The sequence below is a fragment of the Haemaphysalis longicornis genome, unplaced genomic scaffold (assembly GCF_048455015.1).
Source record: "Haemaphysalis longicornis isolate Haplotype H1 unplaced genomic scaffold, Haemaphysalis longicornis Haplotype H1 scaffold_12, whole genome shotgun sequence".
In the NCBI taxonomy this organism is placed as follows: Eukaryota; Metazoa; Arthropoda; class Arachnida; order Ixodida; family Ixodidae; genus Haemaphysalis; species Haemaphysalis longicornis.
Window position 1 is genome coordinate 35509099 of NW_027526225.1, and position 15100 is coordinate 35524198.

General features: G+C 44.2%; 1 protein-coding gene across 1 annotated transcript in view; it reads left to right on the forward strand.

Moving 5' to 3' along the window:
• LOC144161555 (receptor-type tyrosine-protein phosphatase T-like) overlaps positions 1-15100 on the forward strand; it is a 203497-nt gene that overhangs the window by 145043 nt on the left and 43354 nt on the right. The window contains exons 24-25 of the mRNA XM_077692208.1: positions 9098-9195; positions 13291-13407. Coding sequence (XP_077548334.1) covers positions 9098-9195; positions 13291-13407 — 215 coding nt within the window. The remainder of the gene's footprint in view (positions 1-9097; positions 9196-13290; positions 13408-15100) is intronic.

Genomic DNA, 15100 nt, shown 5'->3' on the forward strand with positions numbered 1-15100 from the left:
TGTGGTAGCCGCGTTCGGGGAACCACCGGCAGTGCGTCATCATACCTGACGTTGGTTATGCTGCAGTCAAAGGACGTATGACAAAGCGGGTAATATGCCACCACGAAATTTCTAGCTGACTATAAAAAAAACGTACTTCGACGAAGACACGATACGACAGATACCGGCGCCTGTATCCGTCCTATCTTGTCATCGTGCACGACTGTTTACCGCCATGTTTTCTTTTTGTTGTTAAACTGTAGCTGACGGTCGATGCAGCGGTTCACCACGAAGGAGTCGTTTTTATAGGCACGCTGAAAATTTTTTTAAAGTCTTCAAACAAGTTATTATTTCGAATAATGGTAAAATTAAAAAATTAGAGTCTCTAATAAGTTTCCACTCACCCCTCCCCCTCAAACATTAACATTGTTCGTAACAACCACCTAGGCCTGCAGAATTGCAGGCACAACCCTTCCTGCAAAAATACGATTTACTTCTATTTTCCTTATTTTAAAACAGCCCGTTTTATTTTCCACACGCAAAATTGCATATTATTCATCGCCATTTTGTGGCTGTTTAAAATGGGGGTCAATGAAACGTTTCAATCCAAGCCAAGGATGAAACTAAGGCGCGCGCATGATGTAATGGCGGCCCATGACGACACAGATGCCTTCTTGTGAGCCGCGGAGACGCTAGCGCCAGATTGCTCTTTAGTGTATATTGTTAGAAACTCTATGGTTTTTGTGCTGATTCACGCTTCTCTTGATTCTGCGCAGTCACTGATAACGGCACTACAGCCATTGTCAGAGCATTGTGCAACTTGTGAAATAGGCTTCTGTGGGGACGAGTGGGAGTAACAGTTGTGAAAGAGGGCTTTGGGGCGGCGAGGAGGAGCCGTTGAGCTTTGCCGTGTACAGAAGCTTCACGGGAATGAAAACTGGGTGGGTTAGACATATACTGCTTTCAAGTAAAACGACAACGTTTGCTTTGCTGCTGGCCTCTAATAACAACAGCAAGAGCGCAAAGGACGCTTACAAAAAGACAGAGTAGACTGGACGAGCTCTTATCAGGTGTACTCGTGTTTCTTATGCATGACCGTGGAGCTCTTTTTATTTTTGAAACCATGAACCAACTGTCGCAACACAGCATTTTTGTAGCGTGAGCAACACTGGCCGAGGTTGAGCCGTTTCGCGTGGCTCCTGGAGAGCCGTGCTGCTCAACCGTGACACGTGGCATCCCTGTCCACTTGATAATCGTGCGATGGGTGGCCGGGTGTGGAACCGATGGTTCGTGTGCCGCAGCAACACCGGCGTGCGCCTGTGGGACCAGCTTAGCTACACGTGTCACATAATGCGTATACCGTGTGTGCGTCATTGAACCAGCATTAAGCATGATAATCGAGCTAATCCAAGACAACCATGAAAGCTGAGAATAACCAGCGGAACCATACCTCACGCCACGTATGTCCTGGCATATCGGCGCTAAGCCACTGCTTTTTTTTTTTGTATACTAGCAAGGCTATGTGCTTGTTTTGACTGCGAAGCAGTATACGATGCGTTTTTTTAGATAAGCCAAATCCACCTATGATGAGTTTAAGAAATATGTGGACGTTTGTTACGGGACCTAAATGGAACGCTGTGAAAGCAAATATATGAAATGTTCGACTTGTCATCTCGAAGAAGCTTATGGCAACAACAATTTAAAAATTATGCATGGAAATTCAGCAATATTAGGATGAAAAATTTGCCTTTGGCTCGTAGTTGTTTTAAACACTCAAGTTGATGCGGCATTCAAATGAACACATTATTTAAACTGGCTTTCAAGATTGGTGCGTTAGAGTTTTCAAGGAAAAGACATTAAAAATGGCCAGGAGGCTTTCACGAACAGTGGAATTATACGGAAGGGAAGATGAATCATCTTGTCAGCATTAGCAGCCCTTTTCCAAATCTTCCGTAGGATATTTGTTTTCGGGTACGCCTGAAGGCACTCATGAAATAAGCAAGCTCTTCATTGCCTTGCCATGAATTTTCAGAACGCTGCTCAAGAAGGCTGCTCATATCTTATTTTTCACCCCAAAGTATTGGTTCGTACCAAAAGAGTGGGAAGATGGATTTTCCACCGTTGTAAGCGGCGGCTGTTTAGTTGAGGATTAAAATGCTAAATGTGGGATTAACAATATAAACATAACTGGAGTTACTACGTAGATATGGGGGAGACGAGATGAAATTATTGTTTCGCATCGCTCAATTTTATTTTTTTACATATTTTTCCGTTCCCTTTGTCGCGACGTCAGGGGACCGGTCTTTCTCCGACCTTCTAATTGCCATACGAATTCATGCCGTCCGGAAAGTAAAAAAAATATTCTGACAACACTCACGAAACGGTGCGAACAGTCAAGCCAAAATATAAATCCGATTGGGCGGACGGATTTGGCTTATTTGGACCCGTGATATAGCGAGATCTGACTCGTTTTATACGACCTAAGATCTGCGTACGCGCTACAAGGGCGTAAACTCACCTATTTTCGTGCAACCTCGTTTTTAGTGGAAGGTTGCCGAGTGTTTCTGGTCGCTGCAGTTTTCAGTTTTATTTGCTTTTGTTTCACTTTTTGTATATGGCCCATCTTGAAAAAGAACGCGTCATATTTCTAACACCCTCGCCCCCCCCCCCCCCCCCCCCCCAACATTCCGGTGAAGCCGCTTTCTCGGTGCCGCTCTGTGTCTCCACCTCGCCACCACCGATTCTTCTTTCGGAAAATGCGCAATCGGCTGACAACGGCGGTAGCGCCGTTATCAGGTGATTGCGGAGATTCAACAGAAGTACGAATGGGAGTAAAAACGACCGCAAGACTCCACCGTCGCCGCCCTCACTACAAATCATGTAGCCGTAGCTGTTGCCGACTCAAATTATACCCTACCGAGTAGCTGCGAAATCCTTCTTCTTGAAGGGAAGCTTGCCCGTTTGGAGCGCCAGTGTGGGCACATATTGTTGTTGAGCTCGAACGGCTTTCCGAGTGACATTTTCGCTGGTGTATTTCACGCGAACGTATGCGCCAATCATTGCTTGCCGGCTTAGGCGTCTGCGGGTCTGAGGTGGAAGAAGAGGGGCGTGCACGCGCAGCTGTTTTTCATGCCGCTACGAACGAGAGAGACAGAGATTTGATCGATTGTGGTGTTTAACACGCCGACGCAACGCAGGCGATGAGGCGCGCCGGAGTGGAGGGCTCCGGAACAATTTTGACCACCTGAGGATCTTTAACGTGAGCCGAAATCTCTTACACAGGGGCTTTTTTTGCTTTTCGCCTCCATCAGAAAGGCGGCCGCCGCGGCGGGAATCTTACCCGCGACCAGGTGCCCAGCAGCGCAACGCCTTAGCCACTGAGCTACGGCAGCGGGTATTAGAGAAAGAGAGTGAATAACTTTAATGAAGACCAGTGATGTTAGCCGAGTCGTCGGGCTGGCTTGCTAGGTTAAACAAGAGAAAAATACAAAAAGGGAAAAAATTTGAAAACAAAGAGATGTCAATTGATGCGCCCAAAACTTTTCGTCACAAAACTCGGTGTTGTTCTCTGCTATGAAGAAACTCCACGAGAGCCTTCATTGCTTGTGCATTATTACTTGGATTTGACCAAAGACCTAAAACAGTCCTCAGCTCAAGTCCCGCACCAAGTTGCCTTCGCTAAGAAAATATCAGTTTCTGTTTGTGCACGGTGCCCTTAGGACACACGCATATCAAATTAAGAATGTCTTTCCGTGAGTCACATGGGGAACAATGAGGTGAAGATACCTGTTGGATTTTGTATATGTGATGTCCCGTGTAGGCCAAATTCCAGCGCCGTCTATGCAGAATGGCTTCCTCGCGCGTGCTAAGCTCAGGTGGCATTCCGAAGGTGCACTAGGGTTCAATCGCGTGAAGAGATGCGTATTGCTGCCTTGAATAAGTCCAGATCGACGTCTGCGCTTTCAATGCGGTTAATGAGGCGAGTATTGCCGCATCGTTTCTTGTGAATGGGATCGGCAGATGATGAGTGCAGAGACTGTGGGCAGATGAGGCGGCTTTGTCAGCTGCGTCGTTGCCGGAGACTCCACATTGGGCTGGAAGGCCGTGCAGACCTACGCTGTGTCTCCTTTGCATGGCTTGTAAGTCCAAAAGATTAATTTCCAAGGCCACCTGTTATTGTAGAAGCACCATTAGATTTGGAGTGCTGACCTGGAGTCGGTAAACACCGTCCACGGATTGGCCGGCTGCTTTAGAATATACTGAAAGGCAGCGCGCAATTGTAGAAACACCATTGGATTTGGAGTGCTGACCTAGAGGCTGTAAAAACCATCCACGGATTGGCCGGCTGCTTTAGAATATACTGAAAAGCAGCGGGGAGTCCGGCCAACTCAGTAAATTTCGTGGAAGACTTACGGGTAAATAGGCGGCAGATGGTAGTGAGCAACGAAGGAATCGATATCCCTATCGCCGATGATCTAGCCGTCTCTGAGCCATCAGTGTAAACGTGAGTGTGGCCTCGGTAGGTGTTGTAATATGCCCCAAGGTGAAGAACTTTAGAGCCTGGGCTGGTATATCCGTCTTCCGCTTCAATCCAGATGTCGTGGGGACCATTTTTATTGTCGAAAATAGCCACGAAGGGTGAGAAGAGGCTGAAGGCCGACACTAGGATGGCAGAGCGTGCTCTATTTCATAGACTCGTGCGGCATGCAGCCAGAGGATGCTCATATTGCCTTGAGACAACTCGCAGGCGCGTGCGAAGTTGCTCCATTGCCTGAAAAGCAGTGGGCGGAAGCCGTCGGCTCTCTGTCATGGTTCCTACAGTGGAAGTAGTCTTTGAGACACGAAGATATATCCTCAGTATTTAGGCCTTAAACACCTCTAGTATTCTAAAATTCCCTTTGGAGAGAGAAGTCAAGGCTGGGAGGCTATGGCGAAGTAAGCCTTCGCACAGGGCATCGTATAGCCATAAAAGAGTGCTTACAATACATCCATCAATAATGTTGAAAAACATGCTGAAAATCTGCGCGAATGACGTCAACTTCTCTTTTAGGCTTAGGATGTGCGTCGTCCATGTCAAATGGAGGTCGAAGGTAACACCCAGAAACCTACGATAGGTGACCTACGGTATCGGTACGCCTGTGCCAATTAACTGGTAGTTTGAGAAGCCCCGCTTCGTAACCGCAATGGCGGCACACTTGGCCGCTGACATCTTAAGGCCACGTGTCGGGAGAACGTTTTCCATCAAGCGCACTGCACGCTGAATTATCGACTAACATGCCCATTGTGCTGGTGGGAGATTTAAACGTGGAAGTCTGATGACTCAATGCGCCCTGTCTCCGTAATCGATCCCTTGTAATCGAGTGGTGTGGATCTCATTAGGGTGTTACACAGATAGTACGATGCCTACGACTGTGCCTGGAAACGGATAGTCACATGTTTGTCTGCTTAAATAAAGCTCGAGGCCTACCATGTTTTAATACACGTTGGGACGGACGCATGTCACTCGCCTGGAGGAAGAGGAACAGGATTTCAACAAGCATCGGGCCGAACAAAAGAGCGAATAGGTGCGAAAACAACTGCCAGCCGCTGCCACCGCCGTCGCCTCTTCTAGTTCCAGCTCGTCGAGAAGCTGAGAATTCCTCCCGGATGAACATCAGCTTTCGTGCTTCTTACGGCGACGCTAGCCGATTTTACTGGTTCAGCGTGTACGCGGAAGAGTGGAGGGAGGGGGGTGCATGCGCAACTATATGTTTCATGCTATCACTGATGACGTCCGTTGTGCTGGAGGAAGGTTCAAATGCTGGCGCCAAACAGCCAATGCTACTTGTCCAATGTTTTCAGTGGTTGAGCGTACTGGGTTGGTGAGTTATACAAAAAGTAAGATGCCCACGTCGCGGGAGTGGAAGAAACAGCACCCATTTGGTTCGTTAGAATAAAGCTCTGGTCCTTCCATCATTCATTCAACTAATTGGATAAGTATGCTCAATTGCAAATGACAAACAAACGTGATTGGCTTTGTGCACTCTGTGGACTGCCTGCTGCTTGGCAGGTCGTCTGTAGACACAAATTTGTGGGGCACTAATTTTTTTATTACATTTAATTTTTTTACCTTTAAGGCTTCAGATTTTTTTTACCTTTAAGGTTTAAGATTACACGTGCTGTGTTATCACAGTGACAGTGAATCAGGCTTACCAGACTCTGCTTAAAATCCCACTAGGAGAGGTATCGCATGTTTTGCCGGTTTCGTGTCCGTTTCAAAGTATGCGGTTCGAGCGAGTCCTGGTTTACTAAAAGAGAACAGGATGTGATGTGACGAGAGCAAGCACGGCTTCTTAGAACAGACGACCTTGGCATGTCTGACATGAATGTTCAGGTCATCGTCTGGTTTTTGTCTCGCGGGAGGAACAAAAGGGCCACAAGTAATGCTGGTTCATTCGAAATTCCTGCAGAAGCATTGCGCCGCCATTTGCGCCTCTCTAAAATGACTGTGGGGTAGCTATGCGACGAGTTGCGAGCCGTACTTGGCTGGCGCAGCGCGGGCTCAGCGTCTACGACCCAGTGATAAGCACTGTTTTTTTCTTCGCTACGGCTGGCTTTCAGTCAGCGATCGGCGCGAAGACGCGATATCGCCATTGCAGCCTTCCGTTATCCGTTTCATCCACGCCGTCACCGTCACGCGGTAAATTAAAACATCGTTTGCGAGTTTTGCAGGTGTTGAGCCGATGACCAACGTTCTATAAGTGCGCGGAATAAAATTTATAAGCTTTTGTTGGCACTTCACGAATACATATATCAGCTTAACGTTCGTCGGCTTGCCGCGAGAAGCAGACACATATTTATTAAACAAAACTTCTCACACCCTAAATATTCCTATACTCTAGGAGTGCCACAGAAATGCCAACGCCGTAACCACCCAATCGAGCAAGCTCGCAGCAACTGCGTCGATTCCTAAAAACGCAACTGAAGGTTATTGTATTTATTCACTTCATTGTCACCGGCATTACAATTGTGGTAGCAGAGACAAAAAAACTTCGCATCCGTAGCATTGTTGACGCTTCATTACCCCAGGAAACGGCAGGCTGCCGCTGCCACATTTTGACAATCGTCCATTTGTTGTGAAAGCATTGAACTTTTTCCGAAAAATCTCATCATCCATATGTGTTAAAAATACGTTCAAACAAACACTTATTAGATAGTTTACGATTTGTTTGCAAAAACAGTTGCGCAAAAGTCAACCCAAACCAGGCCTACAACCGAAAGTGTGCCAGGATGAAAGGGGCGCGAAATTACCGTTTTCAAAACGGACAAACTGCAGAATACCAGCCCAGAAAATTTTCTTGTTTGTTATTTTTTTTACCATTTACAGTTGCGGCCATTTTCTTGACCTGCACCACAAACAAAAAGTATGGTTATTCTAGGATCAGGCCATATAGACTTTCGCATAATATCGAAATAAATACCGTGTTTGTATATATCTCAAGTTCAGGATCACACAAGGAAGTTTGCGAACAAATAGTCCCTGAGTATACGGCAACAAAAAGTTTTTGGGTATTCGAAACGCATCATTGAGATGTAAAAAGAATTGGCGATTTTGCCAGTACAATTGTTTAGCAAATACACCTGTAGTTAGTGTTATAAAGTACCTTCGCAGGAGACGAGAAAATAAATAAAATCGTTAGGATTTTAACGGCTCAATGAAGGTTGCATATTAAGGTTTATAAATATAAATTTTAAAATTTAAGCACGGTTACGCAAAACATCAGACTATTAGATACCAGTTTAAAGCCATTCCTTTTTTATCGCTCCGATAACCGGAGGAGATGATTGACCAAACGATTCAGCGATACACATCGCATGTTGGTGTAGAGAAAAAAAGACGAACACATTTATTGCGTTTTGAGGGAGTCTTTTTATTTTTCGGGAGATAAGTATTGGGCCAAGGGCATAGTACAGAGAAAAAAAAGACGCAAAGAAAGAAGGGTAACGATGTTTTTTATATGTGGGCGTGAAATTTCAACAACCGCCCCGCACACCACGGTGTTACTCAGCTGTAATGCTATCAACCGACAAACAGCCTGCTATGCTTCTGCCTAAACTACAGACATACTCTCGGCAATTTTGCTATATGCTATCACGTTCAGTATAGTATAAGGAGTGCGCGCCGGTTTTCGTAACGTTTGCTGGTGTTCTTACTACTTTTGTTTACTGCTTATAAGCTATCTGCTAACGGATCGCATGGTTTTATGGCAATTTTATAAAGGATAAGGTTGCAGCGACAAGACATGTCTTCTGATTCATTTAGCCCTCTTCACGAGGAGATATGTGTGGCATTTTGAGGATAGGCAATTCCTCCAGACCATGTAAAGAATTTCCACTGTACCCGAGCCCATTTACTTGGTGACTGTGATGCGAGTAATTCGATTCTTCGACAGTTTTTTTTTCTAGGTAGTCAGGCAATTATTCCCTTCATTAAAAAAAAAGATCGGAACCGGACTTGCCTTGACGTTTTTTAGTAGTACATGAAGTGTATGGCCAGTTTGAAAGCTTGAAATACGCGTGGTTTGACCTAAGTTCTCTTCTCTATCTGTTGATAAGTGCAATAGTCGAAAAATATATTCCAAAACCCAGAGACAAACAACAGGGTACTGTGGGTATGCCAGTGGGGAAGCAACCATTTCTAGCTTTTACGGCTTTGAAAAAAACTACTGCACGTTGTTGAGTACTAAACGCAAAGGGGGCGAGGGAATCCACCAAACCGGCAGAACCGCCCAACCCACGAAGTAGAACATGGAGAAAAGGGCACTGTGTTCGAGCAAATGATATAAATCAGTGTGTATCTACAATTTTGAAAGAGCACTGAGAAGTGGTAGATACAGGTGTCATTTCTAGGTGTAAGTTGGGCTTCATTCGGCATGCAGAAGCGAGATATTTCAGGCGAAATGTCTCACGATTGACCAATTGCAGCATAACGACATAGACGCTACATCATCCAAAGGATAAAACTAATAAAGCGATTGGCAAGGAATAAATAAATGTGAATGAATGTTTACTTTAACTTATACTTATTACTGCTATTGCAAACATTTGAACAATGCTGTATTATATTTTCTGCTTGCAGGTCCAAAGGCGTCCACACTTACAGATTTTTGGCACATGGTTTGGCAGGAAGGTGCTTGCAAAGTGGTAATGCTTACCAACCTTACGGAACACGGAGTGGTGCGTTCATGCTTTTATATCTCTCTTATTAACTGAAGCCAATCTCTGCCAATGAAAATGTATGGTCTTACTTTTGCAGAATGTATTGCGCCCTTAGCAGGTACAGTGTAGAACAGTTTCTTGTTCGGTAACTTACATAATGTGTTTGAAAATATATATATATCATATAGTTCTCTCTTCCTGATACGTTCACTGTTCTCCTTTTCTGTTACACCTCATGTTTCCACAAAAACGACCACAGTGAAACCTTTTAAAGGCTACTCAGTCACTCTGAATTTCAACAACACTCCGCTGGCCGGACTCTATCAGTGGCATATGTTCTGCTTAAGCTTTACTTCTACTGGCGATATGACGGTATAAGTTTGTAGGCGTCTGCGAAACAAATGGCAACGTGCTGGCAATGTGAATAAACCGGAATTTGCGTAAACAGAAAGTGTAGTCTTAGTAGGTGATAGCTAGAACAGGAAGCATTACTTTTTCGTCTCTCTGTCGGTTTTTGGTTAAATATCAAAAATTACCTTGCTACCCAAGAAATAAAAAACTGAAAAGCTGCCTTGCTGCTTTCCCGTTTTCATCCAATGCTTCTGTTACGTTAAGCACTACTCTACGAAGTTCCAAGAGGGGGTACAGCATAAAGGTTGCCCGTCCAAAACCGTCTAAGAAAGTTAGGAAGTGTCTTTGCAGTTTGACATCAGTACTGCTGACTGCAGCACAAAGAGCACGCTGGCCTCACTGAGAAAACAAATTCGGCCGCTTGCATTACGGCATCTGTTCCTTGTTCACAGAGACAGGTTTCTCTTGTTTTCTTGAAAGATAAAGTTTTTAAGGCTTTGAAAATATTAGAATAAAAGTAGGCTCATAAGTGAGCTCTCCAGGATACGATGATATTAGACGCCGCCGTCTCCTATGCTCTCGCAATTAAAGCTCATTAATGTTGAAGAAAAGAGCATAATAACGCATCCTCCCCCTTTTCGGGAGCCGGAGCTTGGATATGTCCTAAGCATGCGTTGTCTTTACATATGCACATCGTTCGGGGTTTGGACTTCTACATTGTTAAAGGAGGGACATTTGCTTGGTATGGGTGGGAGAATGTTTCACGTAGAATGAAGATATTATAAATTTATTACCTGGCAATTTTCTTTGGTTTTTTTTTTCATTTTTCCTTTTTGTGGTGTAGTTGGTATGTCGCTGAGTCCTGCAGCACATTAAGGTATCCTGGTAGGTCATAGATTTTAAGTATATTGTGTCAGTCTCTAAGGTGCAGGTCCACTATGCATGGCGCCTGTATTCTCCTACTCACCCTACTTTACACCTTTCGAAGGGGCTGTGAGCTGACAGAATTGACCAGACGGCTTCTGAGAACATAATAACTTCCGTTAAGGGGGGCCGCCAGTTTTGGGGGTTTTGAAAGGACTTCACTTTTCTTTTGTGGCCATTCCTCAGAGTCTTATTTTCTTTCGTGGGAATACCAGCCTGCTTCGCGTTAAAATGAGGATTTCCTTAATTAATGCGCGATCACAATACCACCCGTTATCAGCTGGAGTGGCAAATAACTTCAAGAAGAATCAAGACTGGTATTTCGTATTTCTGCTTCGCACCGTTTCCAGGGTGTCCACCGAGAAGAATAAGTCGTGATTTCTGGGAACAGGGTGTGTTACATTGCAGGGTGTCAGCCGAGACGTCGCAAGAATAAGCTCCATACATCGATAGTGACGAGGGCGTGAATGTCTGGCGCGGAGCTTATACCGGTGCCAGCACGCAAAACGAGACAGCGCCTTAAATTCAAAAACATAACGGAGAAAGAGAGAAATTTGTAAAGCACGATGCGAGGTACCATACGTGTACTAATACAAACATATGGGAGAGGCAATTCAAAGAATACAAGCAAAAGTGGTGGAAATGTTAAATAATAAAATCTAGGAGTGTTTCAGATATTATATTCTAGAGAGGTTAGCAAAAATAGAAACAAATCGGCGCCTATACAAGACACAACATTCCTACAATATTCATCGGCCGCGGAATGCGCCAGTGTCAAGCAGTGAGCCAACAACATCCTAAATCCAGCTTCCCAGTACCGTACCTTCGGTGAAGAATGCGGAGATTCAGGATCCCGGCAGAACAAAAGTGTCATTTCGAATGCGGGTGGCTAACGACTACCAATAGCTTAATGTGGGCCAGTTAGTTTGACATAATCACAGGTTTTAAAGGCGCTTCGTTTGTCTTGGTTGTTTTTTCTCTTCAAGTGTCCGCGTTTTTTCTTGCCCCTTTAAACCCTGTGATCTAACGACTACATACGATGATGTCCGACAAAATCCTCCTTCGCTTCACGACATTCCAAAAAAACTGAGGGCCTCGGCTAAACGCTAGCTTTTACACACAAGCTTATAATGCAAAGAACACAACCGAACGAAGTCTTCACGCCTGTTGGGCTGTGTACCTTCCTCATCTGCACATTCTAGTACCTTCGCCTTTCTTAGTCCAGTAAAAGTTCTTCAATGCTTTGAAGCATTGAAGAACTCTGTCACAGTGCACGGTTGCTTATGATGGTGAAAACCAACACCACCTGTATAACATTGCCTGTCGCGTCAGCTGAAAATTGACAAGCAGCCATGTTTCTGTTGCTCTTTCCTTCCCTCTTCCACTCGCTTGCCTTCCCGCGTGCTTCCGGCCTGACTTCCGAACGTACGGTAGTGCCGCTCCACGGAAAATATACAAAACGATCTATAGGGTTTGTCGAGCCTACGAAAAACGGCGGTCGTACACCGTCATGTTAGGGCCGTCAGGGCGCGTAGTTTCCCCGCTGAACCGAGGTGTGGCGCGCACCTGCAGACCCGCATCGCATGTCCCTTCTGCTTCCATTGGGAGGTGGCTGGCGAGTAAGGCAATGTTATACAGGTGGCGATGTAGAAAACACTCCACGCTTGGCGGTGACATCAGACGGGGGTGGGTTTTTCTCGTCATTTTATTTTTTGCGTGGCCGCGTAAAAGATAAGTAATGAGCCCGTGATTCGACTCGAATGAATCTGGGCGTCTTTTTTGTAATTTGGATTCGTATCGTGGGCTGTCGAATGTTACTTACAGTTATGCCAGCGTTGGTCCAGTTTTCTTCGTGCATTGAAACAAAACTCGCCACAAATGCAAGCTCTTTTGCTTATTCACAATTAGTGAACTGCGAAGTTTTGTCCGTACCATTGCTGTTCCGTCGTCCCTGCACCAACGTGCACTGGTAAAACCTTCATACCCTGGACAGGCATTCATCCGTCTGCAGGCTCGTCCTAACAGGTTGAAGGATAGCGCGACATTTCTTTATGCCCTCTTTCTTGACTTACATGCTGAAAAAAGTCACCCTCCTGATTCTTATGACAAACCCCTGTGTATTTTTTGGCAGCAAAGCAGCTGTTATGTGTGTGCGGAAGCATAGGCCGGCTAGAAAAAAATCTCAAAGTGTAGCACACCCTGCTGTTGAAAAGGAAAGTTAAGGCCCAAAATAATAGCTGGGAAAACTTCTATGTTCTCACATCTCCCTTTTTTACAATCGCCTGACACGTCTTAGCTTTACAGGATAGACAATGACATGGCTTCACTGAGGGAAAGAGAGAATGAGAACCTTTAATTGGAGTAGCAGAACTCCAGCTCAAGTGCGGATCCCTGCAGGGCATCCCCTACACCGCCTGTCTTAAGCGCCTAATTTGGCACTTTTGAAACTCCTGGCGGCTTAACAAGGCTTGTCAATGTTCATCGTCTTCACATTGATGCCGCTGTCCTTTTCTCACACTGGGATAGCCGGAAAGAAGCGTGGAGCAAATTTCAATATATGCGTTATTCCGAGGAAAGTTTCCTCAAGCGAAAAAGAATTGAGGGAGGATTATTTTACCCGTACAAACGTTAATGCTAAAAAGGGATTGTTCCCGAAATATGTAAGGAAGCAGCAATGCCGTCATTCTCAGCGAACCTATTTCATTGGCTATATTGGTTATTTCCGGCATATACGCTTAATGTACGGTGCACTTTAAATTACATATGCGAAAGTGTGCAGACTGCTTCGCTTACATTGCCCAATACCTGAATATTCAGGCATGTTTTGTTCATTTTCAGACAAAGTGTGAGCAGTATTGGCCAGAGACTTCGCAGAAGTACGGGAACTTTATGGTTACCTTGATGAACACAGACACGCAAGTCGACTTTGTCGTACGAGAGTTCCAGCTCACCTTGGTAACTATACTCTGCTTTATTTGACAGCGCATTAATCAATATATTTCAATAAAGCCGTTGCAAGTAATTTAATTGTAGGTTTACCTGATGCACGACGGAAGAAAACAGTGGGATGAAGCGTCAGTTGGTAGTGCGATAGAATTTGGTACTCACATGCAAGTGCAACTCAGTAACAACAAATCACGATTTACGAAGATGGCCGGAAAGTTTTTTCGCGTAGAAATTAGCGAACAAATATGCCCGGAAGCAATAATACATACGCGCGAAAACTAAACGATATATTGTCATAGGCCTTGTGCTAAATTATTATGTCGATCTGCGTTGAACACATACAAATTCGCGGCGCTGGTATGAAAGGGCCATTAAAATTTATTTCTCCTATCTTTTGCGCGTACTACCTCCAAGGCTTTATTTGTGTTCACTACTATATACGGGTTCAGAATGATCATATGACATTTTGAAAGTTCTTTATTGCATAGCATTCTTTACCGGGTACCACCACAGCCCCCCTCCCCATTTCTACAAAAATGCAGATTTGGTGGAAGTAACACCTACAATCATTATAATAAGGACAGATTTTTGAAAAACTAGAAAATAAAAAACAAAAAATGAAATTTTCGCCATAATATGACGAAAGATACGCATCTTATACATCGCTCCACAAAACCCAAGAATAAAGAAAAGAAGAACTCAAAAATACGTTCTAAACACGAATAAAAAATGGCGTAAATTACACACCGAGTAACGCCCTGCATTTCTACAAAATTGCAGATGTGGCGAAGCAAACCCGTGTAATCTTTATTATAGCGTAATTGGCGATAATTGCTGGAACAGAATTTTGGAAACTAAGTAGAAAAAATACAAAAAATAAGACATTCGCAATATTGATGTGAAGAAATAAATGTGCATCTGATACATCTGCCCCCAAAATCGAAGAATAAACGAATGAAGATCAACAAAAGAACGCTGAAAATATGTATAAATATAGGGTTAATGAAACGAATGTGCAGTACTTCTTGCTTCTTCAGAAAAAAATACATAATAAGAAAAGTAAACACACTTTGTCACAATAGTATTTATTCTAATCATTTGCGAATGAAGCAAAAGAAAACTTAAAAGATACAAAATAATCTAACGTGCTTAAAGATACAAAATAATCTAACGTGCTTCGCTACTGATTGCCATATTAGTCTGTAAAAAACAACTCTAGACAAGCAGCATCAGAATGTTACGCGTTACAGATAATTCTATCAGTTTCTGCAGATTTATTTTTTGCAACAATTTATTAAACCGTAGCTAAGATAACAAACTCGTTGATAATAAGCTTAGTATTACAAAACAGTTTCCGAAGCATATGTACACACAATACAAAAGTTAGGTGGTTTAACTTGGCCCCTATGCACACAACTCCGTCAGCCAACAAACCAAATTTGGGAAAATCTTGCACCAGGCCTACTAAATGGCACAGAAAAAATTATTATCCCTTCCCAAAGAAAGCTGAGAGAAGCGCGGCCACTTTATCACGTAAAAACTGCGTGAAACGTGCGTCAAAACCTTCGCTAAAAGTGCGGACAACCTTCACTGAAAGTACTTTAATTTCCGCCATTGTGCGTCGAAACACAACGAAGGAATCCGCTTTGAGAGTACCACATCACCGGCTAAGTATTTGTGACGGTGTAGTTCTTAGGCGAAT